The sequence below is a fragment of the Aythya ferina genome (assembly GCF_964211825.1).
Source record: "Aythya ferina genome assembly, chromosome: 9".
In the NCBI taxonomy this organism is placed as follows: domain Eukaryota; kingdom Metazoa; phylum Chordata; class Aves; order Anseriformes; family Anatidae; genus Aythya; species Aythya ferina.
The window spans coordinates 11,071,597-11,091,989 of record NC_140305.1 but is presented as its reverse complement, the minus strand read 5'-3'; the positions used below and the strand labels follow the sequence as shown (position 1 = coordinate 11,091,989).

General features: G+C 35.7%; 1 protein-coding gene across 5 annotated transcripts in view; it reads right to left on the bottom strand.

Annotated features, from left to right (window-relative positions):
• WDR33 (WD repeat domain 33) overlaps positions 1 to 20,393 on the bottom strand; it is a 67,174-nt gene that overhangs the window by 32,495 nt on the left and 14,286 nt on the right. For 4 of the 5 annotated variants that reach the window (XR_014696081.1, XM_084529858.1, XM_084529856.1 and 1 more), the window contains exons 2-7: positions 17,133 to 17,357; positions 15,337 to 15,405; positions 14,792 to 14,896; positions 14,007 to 14,102; positions 13,353 to 13,504; positions 11,498 to 11,595 (exon numbers count right to left, since the gene is read on the bottom strand). Coding sequence is in view for 4 of the 5 variants with exons in the window: in XM_084529858.1 (XP_084385984.1) it covers positions 11,498 to 11,595; positions 13,353 to 13,504; positions 14,007 to 14,102; positions 14,792 to 14,896; positions 15,337 to 15,405; positions 17,133 to 17,336 (724 nt within the window). In the remaining variant the exon portion in view is untranslated. Of the gene's footprint in view, positions 1 to 401; positions 11,224 to 11,497; positions 11,596 to 13,352; positions 13,505 to 14,006; positions 14,103 to 14,791; positions 14,897 to 15,336; positions 15,406 to 17,132; positions 17,358 to 20,393 lie in introns of those variants that run through there. The other variant, XM_084529855.1, reaches the window with a different exon arrangement.

Genomic DNA, 20,393 nt, shown 5'->3' with positions numbered 1-20,393 from the left:
TGGTGTGAAAGAGAACCTACCTTTGCCCAGAGATCTCCAGACTACAACTGTGGAGCATAAATCAATCTAACATAATAAAAAAGGCATCTGAGCAAATGTATCTTTTTATTTTCCTAGTCTCGATACCACATGCTTACTTTCAAGTGTCAGGAGAACAGGGACTTCCCAATGGAGAAGGTGATCTACAGAAATGCACATTCATTCATGTTATTGATATTCCTAACCACTAGAATAGGGAATAGCAAACTAATAATGATTATGGGACTATATGCATTGAGAGAGAACACTTTATACATTCACCTTAAGTAGGTGCAGTTACTGCTAGAGAAGCAAGATGTAATTGTTGCAGTGAGAGTTTAAGACCACAGAGTGAGATCTGCTGGAAAAAGACAACACCTGGTGATTACCAGCTATGTTAGCTGACCTAAAATTAAGCAAGCTAGAGTCCTTAGGACAGATGTGGATTTTTTTTTTTTTAGTTTTTCCTTTAATCTTCTTTCCTAACTATACCAGCTGGTCTAATTTAAGGTGTTATTTCTGCCTATGCATCCTGTATGAATAAGACAAGAAGGCAGGCCTAAAGAAAAAGGCAGGATTCTTATTGACCAGGCACAAACAGCCAGCAGTGACACAATGCAGCATATCAAACAGCAGACCAAGTCAATCTTCAGAAAATAGAATCATCACGTACTATGTTGTATCCAAATGTGTCTGGTAGCTGCCCACGAATTATCTCATGTGCAACTGTTTGTCAGTAATTACAATTCAGAATGAAGAATTACATCTACAGATTTTAATGTGCTTATTCCTTTCTAAACTCATCTTTAATAACCCATAAGGATTCTTGCACTTTCTTCACATGGCACTTCAAATTCAGTTTCTTTGAATTTGTTATTCCTTCAGAAGCATGGAATTTTTGAGAAAAATGGAAACACCAGAGTAAATATAGTTTGAACTTTTCAAGTGCTTGAAATAGCTTGTTTCAAGACAAAGTAACTTCTGATTTCCTATTTAAGATAATTTACAGTCTCAAAGTCCTAATATTTTACAGTCTTTGGTAATACGCCTAAACGTGAAAATTAAATATTTTGTCTTAGAGATATAGGACAATCAGGACTTGGGATAGTGTACTAAATTGGTCATGACCATTCTTATGTTGTTGCTCAACAGAAAAAACATACTTAACACCCATTTCACCTATTCATAAAGAATGATGTTTACAAACATACGAGGTCTACTTATAGCTCCTCTGCAGAACTTAGAAAGATGCTCTAGAGAAATGTATGTTCAAGAACGGTAATAACAAAGTAGATTGGCAAAATGATGCTCATTCAGTTTAGAGTAAAGCAGTATCTATTTTTTTTTTTTTTGACAGCAGTCTATCTTACCTTTGCACATATTTTAAGGCTTTACAACACTGTATATACAATATATTTCAGGAGTAGATAATTTGGACACAAACAAGGAAGCAGAAAGCTAACATTAAAATACAAAGTCTGCTGCTGGGTAATATTATAAAGGCTAGATCTTTTTAGATACTGACTGAAGTTAGGTATGTATACAGTACAGTGAAGTAAAACTAAAAATTAAATCATGAGGATTTTTGTTCCTTTCTCTCCCTCTGTTTTGCCAGATGGAATTCAGTATCATAAGATCAGAGTATTAAGTCAGGTTGGAAGGAACCTCAGAGTTCTCTAGTTCAACCTCCTGCTCAAAGCTATAAAGTCAGAAGAGGTTGCTCATGGTTTTATCCAGTTTCATCTCGAAAGCCTCTATGGACAGAGACAGCACGGTATCTAAAATTCTGCTAAACTCTCATTACACCAGTAAGAGAATGCAAAAAACATGAAAAATCTCCCAGGTAAAAATGGGATTTTAAATGTGCTTTCCACTGGACTGGATGAGGAGATATGTTTTGTGTGTGTGTGTATACATTTTAAGAACTACTAACTTATCTAGAATACTTATTTCTATAATGGCAACATACTTGGAACATCAAATGAGTTTCAGCTCAAACTTTAGATTTGTATTTATATGGTAAATTACTTACCTGTGAATACCAATTATACATCAAGCTGTGCTACGTATCTCTAAATATAAAAGAACTGTGGAAGTTCTCTTTTCAAAAGAAAACGTTTTACTTTCATATGAAATTGGAATTGGAAATGAATTTTCCACTTCATAATGAATTGGAAAAAAAAATGAGCATTTGATGAAAAATAGTTCTCAATTAAAATTGGGCCTTGTGTTAAACCAGGATTAATGAACATGTCTTGCTATGTAAATTCTCAACCTTAGAAGAGTAAATACTTATCAAAGCCATGCCTTCCTGAAATCTTGAGGCACGCAGAAAAATAAACCAGAATAGGATCACCTTTGAGAGGACAGAAAGTCAGCTATAAAGAGAATTTAAAATGTACTTTTTTAAATAAATATTTACACTTGATTTTCCCTATCATTGTCTAGAAATTACTATTAATAACAACAGAGTCTACATCCTGAGCTACATTTTTCCCCCAATTCATCTTAGGCTCTGAGGAATAGAACATTTATAGTTAAGCTAGTTTATTGAGCATTATGACTCTGTGTTTACAGGAAGTTGTGTTTTTTTTTGTTGTTTGTCTTTTTTTTTTTTTGTGATGGAAGTTTAAAAAGTAAGATTTTAAGGCAACATCAGATGTTCTCTCTCCATCATTCTCAACAAAAAGGCAAGGAAAATCGTTATTCCACATGTGATAGATAGAAAATGTTCATCTGACATCACATACCAGAAAGCAGGGTTTACTTTTTACTAAAGCACATTTTTCCAATTTTAAGAAGGCAAGGGAACACACCTATCAGCTTTCCTGAATGCAAATAAGTTTACTTTGAGATTTTGGGAACATGGTAGGAACATCTCATTTGTTCATATTCCAGTCCCCTGTTACTGACAACTTCCAGTTTCTCAGCTCAGGCTCATATTTAAATAGTAATCGTATGCTCCTTTTCAAAGCTTATTTTGGTGAGCAAAAAGGTACATAGTATGAGTGTTAAATGAATGGTCAAAACAGGGTATTACACAATATTTACAAAGAATCATTTGATATAACCTTGTATCTTCCAAGAGAATATATGCAAGATACTTGCACCCCTTGCTTGGCCACAGCAGAAAAATACTCTGAACTGATACAACCACTTCCTCATGTGGCCGTAGCTGTTCTCTGGAATAGCTCTACCTATCCACTTACATATCCTTACTAAAACTAATTTATATACAATATGACAAACATTAAGAAGATACATTTTAAAGAAAAATACAACTAACCTGTGTGTTAGTAGTATCATACATAAACCAGAACTTGAAGGACTAAATATTGTATGAAAATATCATCTTGCAGAACTAGAAGTATCAGATGCTTTCATAAAGATAATAATTACAAATAATAAGCTAAACTCTCTGGAATTGATGATGTGTTCTGTGAAATTTATGATATAAGAAAATATTTTTTTTAAGTTGTAGCTTTCTCCTATATGGCTGAATTGCTGATCCTTAAGACTGTGCTTCTTTGGAAGCTGACACTTAACGGCCCCAGCATTTAAGTTACAGAAAAAAAGTGAAAAAATACTTTTCTCTATCAAATTTGAATTTATAAAATTTCTGTCAGTTACTTTACCTGCAATACACATGCACACACACACTTTCAGCAGTAGAAATGAAAATATTTTCCCCTCAAAATTGCTTTCATTAAAAAATCCTTATCTGGAAGCAGCAAAATTAGATAACAGTTTGGATTTTCACTGTAAAATGAATTTGTCACTTGGAATGTTGTGGCATTCTGCTTTGAAAAGAAATGTTGATTATGTTTGCATGCTTATTCTAACCAATGACTTTTTGCAGAACTATGCAGCACGCGTGTGCTTTGTACATGTAACAAATGAAGCAATCCAGAGCAGGCCTTCAGTTTAGTAATATTAGATAATTTAGATTTTAAGCTGTTAGATCAACAACAAAAAAAAATGAGAATCCACACCACTTCCTGGGGAGTGATAAAAGCCTTGAGTTTTGAATCAACCTGTACTGACAGCTTTGTCTCTTTACAGCTAGGAGCCATGGCATCATTTGCTAAAACAGTGCTCCAAACTCATTGCCAAAATGAGAACAGATTGTGTTCCTAACTGCACTCACACTTGAGTCTCTCAAAGTCATGACACAGAACATAAAATTTTAAAGATATTAGGGAAAAAAAGTATGTGTATGTGCACTTTCCATCCTTTTTTTTTTTTTTAGTCCCTTCAGGATTCTTATTAGTCCCTTTCTCCTGGTCTGCTCCATAATCCCATTTCAGCATGCACCCCAATTTCAGCTTTGGCTCTGTGTCTTCCTATAAATGCAACATGATGAGCAGAACTGTTGCCTTTTTTTTTTTTTTTCCATAAGAACATAAGGTCAGGCAAGTATGAAAGAGAAAAAAGATCCACTGTATTTTAGGGAAAGTATTTCCAAGCTTTCCTGATCTTCTGGTGCCTGGCTGTCCTTATGAACATGTAATGTTAAGTATCCTAACTACAATACTATTCATACAGTAAAATTTGAACTCTCTTACTACTAAAGTCAGAATATCACTCAGAGATTAATATACTAAGTAATTTAAGCATGGAATTAAAATTACATGAAAGAAAATATCAAAAGCTTGGTAAAACCTATGCTTGCCTAGATACACAAAAGCTTTTGAGCACAGTAACTACAGGATGGTTTAAAAAGTCTGTTTAACCCCCACGCACAAGGAAAAAAAAAAAAAATCAAGAAGCCTGCAAGGAAAGCTTCTATGCACTGATGAGAATTTTTTTTTTTTTTTGATGACCTCTAACATTTCTTCAGGAATAGCAAATTTCTGTAGGAATCTAGTCTAGATTCCATTAAAAAAAAAAAGAAGTGCCTAATTTTGAGTACATATCCATGTAAGATTTTATCAGAAGATGAGTTACAACGCTTTTGTAAGATTAACTCCAAACCATTCTGTTTCTGCTGAGAACCTTTAATATGACAATTACTACTTGCACAGAGGTAACAAAAATGTTTTTATCTTAGTATCAGTATTTAAATGCCTATGCAGTTTGGGATTTTTTTCATTAGTGTAAATGAAATCTGATTAAAGTGTTGCTTTTCCTCTCAAAAACCATATGCAGAACATTAGGATAAAACACACCTGCAGCAGTGGTTCACACCATAGATGAGATCCTGAACACTATGCAGGGTGTTGTGACATATGTTCATTTTGAATAGACACTACAGTATTTACATTAACAAGCTGCAAGAAAGTTTTCACCTAGTCCAGTATTCACCTACCCTCTGTAATTATCAAACACACAAAAGGAAGTAGATGCAAGAAACCCTACTGATGCAATTACATAACTGCTTTTACGAGCATCTGTTATCTCAACCGTGCTAAGACTTGGCTGTTCTGTGAAACATTAGTGTTCTCCAACATTCCCTCCAAGCTTAACAAAATAGATTAGCAAACAAAACCTTCTTTTAGTGTGAAATCTGCCCTTGGACTTGATGTGACAGATTATGCAACTTTAAACTTCAGGATATTTACCAGGAGGAAAAAAATCATTTCAAAGCTGAATCCAAAATAATCTCATTCCCACACACAGTGCCTCTTCATTCTTGTAGTACAAAAATATTGACAGAAGTATCTGTTTGTTTGTTTTTTAAAAAAAAGCATTGTGCTGTGGTTTATCTTTCATGATCTCTAATACATCAATTGAGAATCATTTATATTGCTAGTTTATGAATTTATTTTTTTTTGGTAACTCAATACTAGATTCTAGATGAAAATCAGAAGTATAAGACTTAGAATGTTGTACTTAAACCATAACATAACTCAGAAGAGAACTGTAATAAAGACCAAAAACTTACAGGCTTGTCAGAGACAGAAAGCCCCAAGGGCAGTCTTTGATATTCTCACTTCCCCTGTAACTGCTTTAGGATCAGAGCAAAAGCATCATGAAGCTACCCCCTAACGACCACCTTTTCGTTATAGAAACCAATGAACTCAAGTGTAGTTGATTGAAACAAAGGGTTTTGTTCAATCTAGAACACTTTTCAAATAGAAACCCGATAGAAGCCAACATAGCAGGAAGTTTCTCAACTCTCAAAGAGACATATTTATGTTCAATACAAGCAGAACTCGGTATTTCAATAAAATCTCCTATAGAGAAAACCAAGATGTTGTAGCATTGGAAAAGGGCATTCAGCGATAATATTGAGTTATGAGATGACATGAACATATTTCAGTAGCTTCGTGCTGGAAGATGTTTGATTCTTCCCATCTACCATGTGGACTATACCCACCATCCTAACAAGCATCAGAATGATACAGTTTATGAACTCAAGAAAGTATCTTTATTCACATTCCAAATCCCTAGCGTTACTTAACTATGGAAAAAAAGTAAAGAGACTAGGAAAATACATTTTGCTTGATGACTTCCACTGATGAAGCTGGAAATTGTGTACAGTATTTCTAACTCAATCTCACAAAGGCAACTGAGAGGTTTCCTAATAAAATTAAAAAGTGAATGGCAGCAGACAACTGAGACTGTGTCAAAAACCTTGCATAACTCCAAAAAAAGAAACATCAGGGCTGGCACTACACATACAGCTGAAGTGCCCAAATGTGTCAGATGGAGCAAAAATCATCTGATCACTCTGAAAAGAGACCCTCACATCACAGAGTCATTATTAACATCCTACTGAGATCCCCAACATTATTCGTGTCTCAAACACATTAAAAGTTTGATGCACGGCTGTTTGGAGTGTAACTGTACCTCAACAGACTTAGCTGCAACCTAGTTCCCACTCTCATCCCATCCCAAAATTTGCTTTGGCAATGAAGATTCACAAAGATCAAAGACCTAAAGTGTAACTGGCATACTAAAGCCCAACAACAAAGAAGAGTTTTAACTGATTCTATACTCACATTTCAAATGTATATATATATTTTTTAAGTTAAAAAATTCAAGGACTTGCCTTCTCTACACAGTATCAGCATAAATGCATTTCTTGAATTTAATGGGTTTTCTATCCCTACAAATATAACAAAAACAGAAAAAAAAACTCATATGGAAGAGAGGGAAAAAGAAATCAATGCTATTTTCATCTTTTCTTTCACATCATCCAATATAGAGTTCTATTACATGCCAGGAAAAGGTAACAATTTGAGGCTACGCTGCTTCAAAGGCTAAGAGTTAGCTACTAACGTATGTTTAAGATTGGAAGACTAACATGAAGATATGGTTCTGGTTCTCTGGTTCCTTTCATCTACTGAACAGATCTCCAAAATTTAAGTACAAGATTTGCCATTTCAATAAGGTAGCAGATAGCAAGAACTATGAAGAGATCCTTCACCCTTCACAGTACAAGATACTTAAACAATTACAGGCATTACATGATACTTCATTTGTTTATGAAGACCCAAAAATCAGAGTAGAAGGAAGGAAGGAAGAAAAAAATTATAGCTGTGGAGATACCTTTTTCAGATATTGTGAGCAAATGAGAAATAATATAGTATAGCGATTTCAAGTGTGCATGTACACAACATACATGTTATTTTGTTGGTAAAGAGATCTACTTAAGCCAGAAAACCTTTGAAGCCCAAGAACATATAGGTAACCTGGACTTCAGAATGAGAACCTTGCAGTTCTCCCAAGGACCCATTTCAACTGGATGTTATGTGCAGTGTGAAGGAAAGAAGGAGTGACAATGAAATTGACAACATTGAAAATTGAATTTGTAGCCTTCTAACCAATGGTTTCATGCTGGGAATAATTAAGAAATCATATGTTCACAAATAATCTACCTAAAACGTTTTCAGGAATACAAAAGTACAGACCCAATGCCCAGAGATCCCCATCCATCTGCCAAATCACTGATAACATTAATTTCTTAATAAACAAAAAGGGACATCAAGCTTTCACTGAATGTTGTTTGTTTGTTGTTTTGTTTTTTTTTTTTTTTTTTTTTTTTTTTTTTTTTAATAAAAAAAAAGTTTCAGGTGTAATTAGCACTATTAAAAGCCATTGACATGTAAGTTCACACAGAATGGGAACTGTTTATATGAGTCCTGGCATTAACTTCACTGCAGTTGCTTAGACTGAAGATCGAACAGTGTTTTGTTATGTGTCATTAAAGGAAATGCCCTTCAGAGTCACAGACTATTGACAGGAAAACAACATATCGATATTCCATTCACTGCTTTATATGTCCTCGTATTTAAAAAAAATAAAATAAAAATTCAACGAGTTAGATTCCTACCAGTGCTTTTTAGGAAGTACACCAAATATACTTGTTACCATCATTTTAAAATAACATCAATGAAAGTAACAGAGCCAGAAACTACTGCTGCAGAATTAGAATAAAAGCTTTGCTTCAATAGAAAAGACAGACCACAATCAGTTTGAGGAGAAACAAGAAGGTACGTGACTTTGACATGATGCCATTTCCCCCACCTTAAATCTCTTTTAAGGTAATTCACTTTAAGATGACTAACTTAAGGATCGTTCCCCCAAAGAATGGAAGATTTTTATCCTATTTACTTTTTCATGTTAGTAAAAAGTCGCTTGATTGATTTGCACATACTTCTAACAAAACAGAAAACCCCCATACAGAAAGCCATGGTGGTAGAAACAGCAGGAAAGCAACATAAATCAGTGAAAAGCCAGGCAGCAAAGGGTCTCTAAGGAAGATTAAAGAAAAAGGATCCAGAACTGGCATTATGTATGAAGAACAAAACAGGGTGCACTGTTTGTTTTCAATTTGACCAAAACGGAAGCTGGACAGGTAAAACGTTCTGCCTCATGCAGAAAACGTCTTTAATGAGTGATTTAGCTCATACGTATTATTTATTAGCTCATTGCATAGCCTACTGCAGAGAGCTGAAAGAACTCCAGCAAAACCTCTAAAATAAGTCCCACATAATTTACCACTTCCAATTTGTTTTCTCAACCCTTGGAAGTTATGACTAGAATTGCTCGTTTAGACCACTTTTGAGTAAAGGGAACCATTTCATTGAATAATGGAAATAAATTGTATCAGTTGATTCCAGTGCAAACAAAAGTGTCTATAGTAAATCCACAGAATATTTTCCTTTCTATACCAAAGCTTATCCCACTACCTTTAAAGCTCTTGGTAGAACTGCTTTAAAAGCATTCTCTAGCATTAAAGTTCTTAAGTCTGCTTTTTTAAACTACATTCCTTAATTGGTTGCTAAGAAATAGAGAAATACAAAGACCAATATATTTGTTTTATCCTTGAGTGATACATTTTATTCTTTTGAGTATGTGACTGCAAATTGACAATTTCATTTGAGTTTGTAATTGAGTGACATAACCTGAAGAGCACTACAACATACTAAGTGAAGTTTTTTATCTGAACTATACTGTAGTATCACTTAAACTTCACAGCACCAATATTAACCAGAACAGCTGAAACATGGTTTGTGAAGGTAATAAAAACTATTTATCAGGGTATTTGATATAAACACTTTTTGTACATAATGAAATATAGTGAAGTTCCACCAGAATTTTAATTTGCAGATCACTGTAATTTTGGAAGGGCAATTACAAAATAATTTAGATTTTTAAGGCTGTACTAAGCAGTGTATTACCTAAAGGCAAAATGCATGTGGAGAAGCAAAAAGCTGAAGATCAGTTTCTGAAAGCCATACACACTAGACTCCAAATAATTAATGAAAGTATTTTCCACCAAGGAAGCTATTTAAGTGTTTCCCATACAGCTCTCTCAAATACGTCTTCTGATCACTTAAGTAGTGCTAGGAAATAAAGGCAAAACTAAACTAAACTTGTATGTTTTACAGAAACATCCCCCCCACACTCCCCAAACACCCAGCGCATGTGTTTGTAGGTTGTTTCTTTTTTTTTGTTTGGTTGTGTTTGTTTTGTTTTGTTTTTGGTTTTTACTTGGCAGACCTTACTTATCTAACAGCAGAAACAAAGTAACCTGGCCTGTCTAATTTTATCCAGAGATGTCAAGTCTTGAAAATATTTCCAACTTATATAACGAAGTACACTGCTTCTACTTGTACAATGTACCCACAAGGATTTTCTTTAGAGAACTGTTTTGCCAACTAAAAATTGTATATGGTTATATGTATAAACTACAAGAAATTAAAGCAAAATTCTATTTAAGATGTAGTCACAGCGTTCAAGTACACAATGTAACAGAAGGAAATGTAGTGTAAGTTCTGTTTTCTATGGTGTAAATTAAATGCTTTACTCCTTCTACCTTATGCAGAACATTTTAAGAATGTAGGAGAATTTGAGTTTATTGTAATCTTGACAACTCTGTGTGCAGGCAATCCCCATTTCCTCCACACAATTTAAATGTGTAGTTAAGTACAAACCTGGAGGAGGATACAGAACACGTATAGTGCAAAATGACTTATTTTGTAAAGCCTCAAGAAAAATGTCCCAATACTGTTTGGGTGCTTTTGGAATAATGAATCTAAATGATACCACCCAGAAATTTGCTTTGCAGATCCTGTAAAGAACACGTCTACAGTAATGCCTATACACAGCTTCCAATAGAAAATCATTGTTGCAAGAATGCTGGAGCACAGTATCTTTTCAAGGTGGCGGTGTTTGAAAGTAGTGCATTAGTAAAGGAAGAGCTTAAGAGTCAAGAGAAAGAGATATATTTCATAAGAGAAAAGAAAAATCCTTAGTTTGGGAAAGCAGTGAACAAGCTCAAACACCTACAACCATAATTCCATGTTTTTATTGCCTATCTTCTTTGCAGTTTACCTACATGCCTACAATCCCCAATCTCAAGGCACCCTTTTATATATCCTCCTCCTATATACCTTTGACATCTTCTGCAAGAAAGGAATAGCTGTCAAAAACTATTTTTGCAATTCAGTAAGACTGCAGCAAGAGAGGGAGCAAGCTCTACACAATCAGCGGAAATGCACCAGAAGTTAGTGTACACAGATGTTGGACTGAAAAATCCTTTGCATGTGCTATGCATGATGCGATCAAAACACAGTTGTTTTCTCTAAGCTCTCCTCTTAAGAACTGAGAAATAGTGACTACCTTGCCTCCATGTAAATCAGAATGAAAGGCACTCCCGTGAAAAGCATGGAATCCTCAACATGAAAATGTGTGCTCTGAAGGAAAAGCGGTCACAAAGATTGAAGCCTGGAGAAAGGTAAATGTATTGCTGACCTAGAAAAGCAATAGGGGTAGAAAAATGTCCTTCTATCCACCCCCATCGTTAAGAGTTTAAGTGGACAGTAAACAAAGTAATGTTGTTGTGAACTGCGGGTCTGAGCTTAAGGCACCTACAACAGCAGCCAAACAAAAAATTGTTTGGAGGATTGAAGATAGGGATGTAAAACAAAAATGTAGACAAGCTGGTATTTCTGTACTGTGAACACCTAGTTAAAAAAAAGGTTTTCCCCCTTCTGAAATACCCCATCAGTACTTTTGGTACACATACCTCGAAGAATTCTCTCCTCATGGCAACGTAGAAAGTCCCAGATTCTAACAGTGCCGTCGTCAGAGCATGTAGCAAATTTATTATCCGTGGGTGAGAAACTGTTACATGAAGACACACAGCAGGGGAAAGAAGTCAGCATTTAACAGATTATCTATGCTTCTCAGACAGGGCAAAATTATACTGTAAGGTGTTATACACTGAAAGATGCATTTGAACATAGGGACTTTTAAGTGAATACGGTGCCTGCCACTTCATCACAAGACATGAATTTAGCATAGGATTACTATTGCACTGCAGTCCCCGGTGAAATGAGAACTCCAGAATTTATTCTTAGCACCTTCCTACCTATGACTGCATATAGTAGTGCCTTCTCTGCAGCATGAGAAGCAATGCCAATGACTTGGGAACTGTCACCCTAGATTTTCATGTTTGGCAATACCAATAGAAAGTGACACTGTGTAGAGGCACAGGAGAGCAGTTCTTGGGAAAAAACTCTTCGGTCACAGGTGCTTTGCAGCAGAAAAGCAAAAATAAGGGAAAGCTGGTCATAGGAAAAAGCTAGTTGGAAAAAAATAATATATAAAACAAACATAAAACTTATTGTAAATGGAATTTGGAAAAATATCCCTTCTACTGCCAACCCCATCGACACCCTGAAAAGATTTCTACAGACACAGAAGCAGCCTCCAGACTGAGCAGTCATCATCTCTTGATGGAAGTCACTGGAAAAGCAAGGAGTTATTTAGCCATGTGATTAAGGCCAGAACATCCCCAGCAACTGACAGCACTCACTCCCTTTCTGATGCAGTGAAAGTCCGTGAGAGAGCCCTCTTGAAATCTTAGGATCTTTATGATCAGGAGAGAGCTTAAAATAGTAGAGAAATTCAATGTATGGCCACAATATAGTCAGACAGTAACTGAATCCAACATAAGCACTTTTCATAACCAAACTAACAGAAAATGCTACATCCTATCAAAGAAAAATGGTGACTTTAGTGGAACATGTTTTAGTGGCAGTGAACCTTTACCACCAAGGGCCAGCACCTGAACCTGAAGAAACACTGCTTTAGCTTCATTTGGGGTCTGCAGCTTCTCTTCAGGCTTACTTTAAAAACAGTTCTTCTACTTCCGTATCTTATTAAAGATTATATGCAGGTTTGCTTTAGAGACACCCTTCATTTACACCTTACTGATAGTATCACTTTAGATTCCATTTTTTATATGCATAGACATTTGCACATCTGAGGCATCAACACTGAACCAAGAGAATATCCTATGGTCTTCTTTTCAATGGCTTGCTTACAGTTTCAGGCTTGAAGAACCCGTTCAGTATTAACATTAGACTTCTGTATGTGGCAGTCTGCGTGGGTATTTAGTATTACTGGAAGTCTTGGCTTCACCAAGCCAAGCAGTTCTTCACTTTATTTAGTGTTTTATTATTTTGTGAGAACTATGCAGGTGTTTTATTTCTGAAGGCTTTATATTTTATTCAGTTACGTTATTAAAGACTGAATTCTTTATTTGGAATGAAATTGTTGTCTTACACAGTGCGTATAAAAAGGAATAACTGATACACATCGTCACCATATAAAAATGAAAAGAATACCAGTGCAAAATGCGGCAGACAAATACATCTCTAACATATTGCAGAGGCGGATACTGGGACAATACTAGTTCAGAAAGGTGCCAGCAAAACGGTGAGAATGTGGAAACAAAAGAAAATATTGTGTTTATGTGGTGCAGGAAGTTTCCCAGAATCTGACAGAACCCATGCATTTCTTCACCCAGAATACACTTAGAGAACAGTCTAATCATCGCAATAGGTACTACAGAAAATGGTATATTGTGTATAAACCTGGCCTCTCTAATCGCCTCCTTATGTGCCTGGAACATCTTGACGTTGTTCATGTTGGACTGCCAGTATTTCACATATCCCCCATGGTCTGCTGTCAGCATCCACATATCATTGTGTGACCAAGTCATAGCCCTTACTGGGCTGTCGTGAGCCTGTAAATTCAGAAACAAAACATCTAGCAAACTTGTTCAAATACTGTCTGACCCAAACAAACATCGAAGTTTTAACAAGTTCCTACTTAAACAGATGAAACAAAAAAATGAAAACAGTAATGATCCAGTGAGATTCAATAAATTCTTGTTGGGGGAAAAAAAACATTCCCTTGTACTGTATACAACTGCCCTCTAAATAAAGAATATATACATATTGTTTCCAAATTGTGTTGTTTTAGTATGAGTAGTGAGTCCCTGAGAACAGTTAGTAAAGCATACGGAAATGGAATGAGAAGCATTAAGTGAACTATCTACAGCCACAGCCTGACATAGGGTCAGAGCAAAATAAAATAAAAAAAAAGAAAAACAACAAAACACCCTGAGGGTCCCATTACCACACTTAGATCACTGGCCCGCGATGAGGAGCAGGTGAAAAATTTTTCCCCAAAACATGCTCCAGGACCTCAAGGAAATGCACAGAGACCTTGACAGATGAATTTACCTGTAATATTGTTTCAAAATTGAAAGTCAGTCCATTCCACAATGTGAACTCTCCACTAGATGCACCAGTAACCAAGCGTCTCCCCTCAGGAGTCCACTGCAAAAGAAAGATTTAACTGTGCATTTAACTGTATTTATTTAATAATTTAAAGATTTACATTTTAAATTAAATTAAATTTTAAATTTTAAAGATTTAACTGTAGCATTTCTTCACAATCCTCTAAATAAATCTTAAGCTTCTTCCAGGGAATTTCAGAACTAGTATTTAGTAAGTGATTGGCTAGTGAATGCAAAATAGACAAAAATGCAGAAACCAGAGTTTTTGAATTTTTAACAAGAAAATAAAGCTAGCCTGCTGTTGAACCAACAACAACAATTTAATCAAAGAGAAGAAACAGTTTATTGGCATCAACACACTCCTAGCAGACGATACTAAACAATACTGTTGACATAATGGAAAAGTTGTTAAAAGATGCTACAGGAGTCAAGGTGCACAAAGACCTAACTGCCTTTTATCTGATTACTAGTCCCCAAAACAATCTGAAAAAAAGATTAAATGCACCCCAAACTCTGAAAGAAGTACTTTGTACTCAGACCTTACCATTTAGTTCCCTAAAATCCTCCACAAAAAGACTATAAGTAGGCACAGTAGTCATCCGTGTATCCTATGTTAGTTTTATTTGAAAATGCTTTAACTGATCTGATCCTTTGTTTCTCTCTGCAGTTAAGAATATCACGACCTTAAAATAAGACAATACAACTAAGTAAATCCAACACTATACTCACCCTGACAACAAATACTGGGCATTTTACTTTATTAGTAGATGTCCGAACAAATTTTGTTGTTACAGCATTCATAGGGTTGTTCAGCATTCCTATGGGAGGGACCAACTACAAAAAGAGAAAGAGATTTAGAAGTGACATTTCTAACTAGAAGGAAAGCATGCATTCTCAACACCCATTTCTAGAAAAGCAAGTTTTTCGTTTGCAGGAATATTATCAGGAGTAAGTCCGTGGAAGCAGACTGTATGAAGCAGAAGTCTGTATGATTTACCGTTTCTAATCTGCAGAACAAGCATCTTCAAGAGCAATGTACTAAGCTCATTGTGTTATGAGAGTTTATGGTCATAAATTAAAAGGCTACCCAATTGCAGTTTCTCATGCACAGATTTCAACAGAACAAAATAATGTAGGGAGAAGACTCCCTTCATATATTTGAGACCTCTTGTGGACAGAAAGATAATCTCAGCTGACAGGCAGAGTTGCTCTGATTTTCTGGACCAATTTTATCTACAGAACATCATCAGTTTCAGAAGAAAGATTTTACTTACGTCATTATAATATCCTGCATCAGGCTGGATTGCTCGCATATCTCGCTGGTCTCTCTGCCATACTCTATTCTGGAAAGAAGAAAACAACTTCTAGTTCATATCACCACTACTTCACTGTTAAACAACAGAAAATAACGTGTTGACAGCCTGGTTGGCAAATCCCAAAGCACAGTGGCCTAAGCATCAAGTAAAGATAACATAGCATTGAAATGCAAAAAAATTAAAAGACCCAGTGATAAAAATACCTTGGGTATGTTAAATTTGACATGCCAACAACAACTTTTAAAAAGTATTTTAATAGTCATTAAAGTCGGAAAAGACCTCCAAGATCATCTGGTCCAACCATCACCCTACTATCAATGTCACCCACTAAACCACATCTCCAAGCACCAAGTCCAACCTTTTCTTAAACAGCCCAAGGAACAATGACGCCGCCACCACCACCCCGAGCAACCCGTCCCAACGCCTGACTCCTCTTTCTGAGAAGAAATGTCTCAGAATTTCCAACCTAAACCCCTCCCCCCCAGAAATAGAAATGAAAACTTTTGGCTTCATATTACCAATATGCATGTGTACATATTAGAATCATAAGCTAGAACATAAGTTAAAACATTTCTAGCATACACTACTACAGTTTGCCAGAATTTCTTAAGCCAAGAAGGAATTATGGATAAGCAGTTATTCACTTTTTTTAGGACCACATCAAATCATCTTAGTGTTAGAAATAGTAACTGAAGTGGAATTTTGGTATATTCCAAGCATTCAAAACAAATTTTTTTTTTCCCCTCTCATATGTATTTAATAAACAGGGGAACAAGGTAGCTTATTTCTGCCAGTGAAAGAGAGGTCCTGATCTACCAAATAGTTTTTTTTTTTTTTTTTTTTTTTTTTTTTACAATTTGTCCACTAGAGTTTTTTTTTTGGTGGTGGCATTCCTAAAATATTAAGAATGTTTTAATATTTGGTATTTAAACAGATCTTAAACAATAACTTATAAATTTAAATTTAAGTAACACAAAAATCTTTGAATTGTTAACATCTACAAACTACAATCATGCACTGGCCACAGCAGACCAAATTCAGTTCATCACACCTTTGCAATGTTGCTGTTGAGATTTGAACAATTCCTCTATCTGCAGATTTGATTCTCTGTCTTCTGAGCTAATGGTCAGCATTTGTAGAGTACATCTTGATCAAAGAATTTTATTTACGAAGAAATGAATACCACCCCATCAGGAAAGCTAAATAATCACTTTTCACAGAACCACTGCTTCAAAAAACTTCATTAAAGTTGCTCTCTATCTTTTAGGAGTACAGAATAGGATTTTCAGAGACCACAGTTCAAAACAGTGTTATTTACTAAAATGAAAATACATTTTATGGTGATCTGGTTTTGGAGGACAAAGGGAAATGGTTTATTTCCCACTTCAAGAACTTTTTATTTCAAAATAAAAGAATGATTACATTGTTTACACTGAGTTGTGCCCACCAAGAACTCAGAACATCGCACAAGACATTCATATGCACTCCCAAGTTGTAATTCCAAGACAGACAATGTTAAAATTGATGTTTACAATTTAACTGTAAATCCAGTTGTGTATATGTGCAGTTTTATTACGAATGACCAAAAACGTGTGTTCACCCTGTACCAAGTTTACAGGCATTTGTCACTTAGTTTGAAAATGCAGCAGGAGATCTCTCAATATTCCAGAGTGCTCTACAGACATCTGGAAAATGGAATTCCACATTTCATGAAGGAAAAATGTTTTTCAAACAAATCCAGAAAATTGACCAACCTCCAAATATTTAATTACAGAGGGATTGTAGTCTATAGTCTTTCGGTTCACAGCTTTTCGCATTCGTTTTCCATCAAAAGTGAGCTGTTGCATTGCTTGCTGCTGTGCAAAGTCAGGTCTTTTGTAGAACAACTGCCGAGGTGCCTGGTGCTGGAACCTCGGCATATGGAAAAATCGGGGCGGGGAGCCAATTTCTGTGGCCATGGCTATCTTGTTTCTGAAAGACTGAAAAAAGGGAAACAATAGGTTACTACACAATAATGATAAAGCTGCAATATTAGTACTTCCAATAACTTAGGTATAAATAATGCTTCTACCCAGTAAACAGGACTTCTTTAAGTTACATTTGCAATGTTCTCTGAACAAGTGTTTTTCTTCCTGTGTCACGTATCACTCACCTTAAAGTGATCAACTTGCTTTGAACAAGTATTGAGAGGAATTTTGTACTGAAACTGATCACTATTAAGTCTGTTTTATTATGGCTTAACTGTGCAGGAAAAGGATGTTCTCAATAAGAATAATACAGGCAAGAAACAAGCAGCTCCTTCCAAACAAGGTGACACTTCAGATTCAGTATACAGCAGAAAACACCATGGTACTTGCCATTTAAACTATTAACAAGGAAAGAAGTTTTAAAGGACTGCCCTAAAATCTTACTCTAGGATGCAAAAATAAAATTACATTTCCTTTACATAGTTTATAATAAACACACCACAAATCACTTTCTGCCTTAAGGTACGCTTTCAATGCCATTACTGTAAAATAAATCAATGATGCAATTTTCAAGATGCTCTGAGAATAACCAAACAACGCCCCTGTTGAGGTTTAACCCAGCCAGCAGCTCAGCACCACATAGCCATCCACTCACTCCAACCAACCAATCCCAGGTGGGGTGAAGGAGAGACACAAGGAAAAAAATGTGGGTTGAAATAAAGAAGGTTTAATGTGACAGAAAAAAAAAGGCAATAATAAATAAGAACAAAAATAATGTACAAATCTAGTGATGCAAAATGCCATTGCTCACCACCAGCAGCAATACAGATTTTTTTTCTGACAAGGAAAAATTAGCCCAAAAGTAATTTTTAATTCTGTAAAATCTCCAAGTGATACCATAGCAAGCTCCTCACAGCTGAAAACTACAAAATATTTTTTATGTAAATACTGACTTCAGATTAAGTACTGACACATGCTGAACCAGTGAAAACTCAAACTTAATTTTCAGCTAGCACTCCTCTGTCCCCAGGTTGTAGTTTGGCATGAGTTTTAAACCAACATAAATTGAAGAAAGCAAACAATGCTAAGAAGCCTTACTTGCACAAACGCTAACATGCTTACACAGAGTCAGCACACGTTTACTAAAAGGAATGAAAATGGAACTGGTAGAATTCAGAACAAGAAACTGAAATCTGCTTGTGTGTCCATGAATGCAATTTCCTGTTTAATTAAAGTACTCGGACTCTCAATTTGAAGGAGCTGGAAAGCTATTTCAACCACTGAGTTTACAGCTTTATCTTTCCTTTTTTAATCTTTGTAATTGGAAAATGTTTCAATTTTTCAAACAGCGAAATAAAGGTAAGATAGATGCGTTAGATATAAAAGAGGGTATGAAATAGCGCCGAGGTGCAGGCTGCCCTTCCAACACGCAGTTGTTGGTATGGGGCAGGGCTGACACTGCACAGGCTTTGCAAACCTACAAGTCACACGCTCCTTCCTACTGCTGACCGAACGTGCGTCAAGTGAACGGCAACACGCATCAACGATGACATCTGGCTGTTAGCTATGAAGACAAAAGTCTGAACTAAAATGACATTTCCTTAAATGAGGTCAAAAAATTGAAGACCGTTGGCAGGAATAGCATCTTCTATTAGACCAATTTGTGAACCTGGAAAAAGAACTTTTACATAAACAAGCCTTCATATTTGCCTGAAAGCTGCTCGGTAGCCAGCAGCCTAATAAGATGCAGTGTTTGGAGATAGACCTAGTAACATCACTGTCACCACACCACTACTGAAACATTAAGCTCCTGGCGTACTTCCTGCATGAGAAAGTTCTGCCAAGTACCCCAACGCTATCTCAGATTCTCCTACAACTCTTAGGAAAACTAGAAAAAAAAAAATCCAGTTCAAACTACTCTCAAGTCTGAAGATACCTTTAAGCCAGAAAAAAAAAAAAAAGGTAACTTTTCAAACCCACACAATATCTGTATTCCCTTATAGGCAATGGAAAAATTAATTTCAAGAACCAAGAGTCAGAATGCAGAGACACACATGCTGCAGCTTCCAAAACACTTTGATCAGGTATTTGCAAGAAGACTTTATATAAAAATGCCTTCTTAGAGAAATGCTCCAACGCAACAGGTTAATTCACCCATCACTCTCATATTTCAGAAAAACAGATCTCCTGAAAAAACATCTCTTTCAAGTGTAGATAAATAAACATTTGCTATGTGAGCCATTTTAGACTGGACATTCCCAAAGCTTTTGCAAGCAGTCTCTGGCTTAGATTATTGCAAACACCATTCACTTAACAGGAGTATCAGAGGAAACAAAGGTTTATGGTTATCAAAGACATATTTGAATGTTAATTACACCTCTTCACACTTAGGCCCTGCTCGCTGAGGTCGTGGTTGTGACAAAACCATGTGACAAAAACACAAGATGACACAAGATTAAGGAAATGAAAGTTTTATGTTCTTTTTTAAAAAAATGTTTTCTCCAGCTTTTGAGATCACTGCCTCCATCACAGAAAGCTTCCTACATGCAGTTGCAAACTATGAATTTACAGGATTTAACTCTGCTGCTCATAATTATGTCCTTCTAACAATGCCCCAAATATCATGTTTTTATTCACATAATATCCTTACACCCAAGTCATCTTTGCATATGTCATAGACATAGCGTGCAGGCGTGTGTATATACACACAGCAAATGACGTTTCCAGAGAAGTTTTAGAAATGAAAGGTTTTCCTGTGCAGTCAGTTACCAGATTGAAACGGAACAGTCACCTCCAAGAACTCCTACTTGAATCAGACAAACACAGCAGTTTAATATTGAAGCTACCAGTACCCTATAACTTGTCTTGTGCTTTTGAGACCAATGTCTCTACAGTCTCTCCCTTAGCTTGCTTGTATCAGCTAAAAAACTGTCTGTAAAGTTAAACAAACTTTAAAGGAAAACATTTTTGCAGTATAACAAATAGTGAAAATTAACTAATTATTTGCATTGCAATAGCACACTGGAGTCCAAAATATGATTCAGGTCA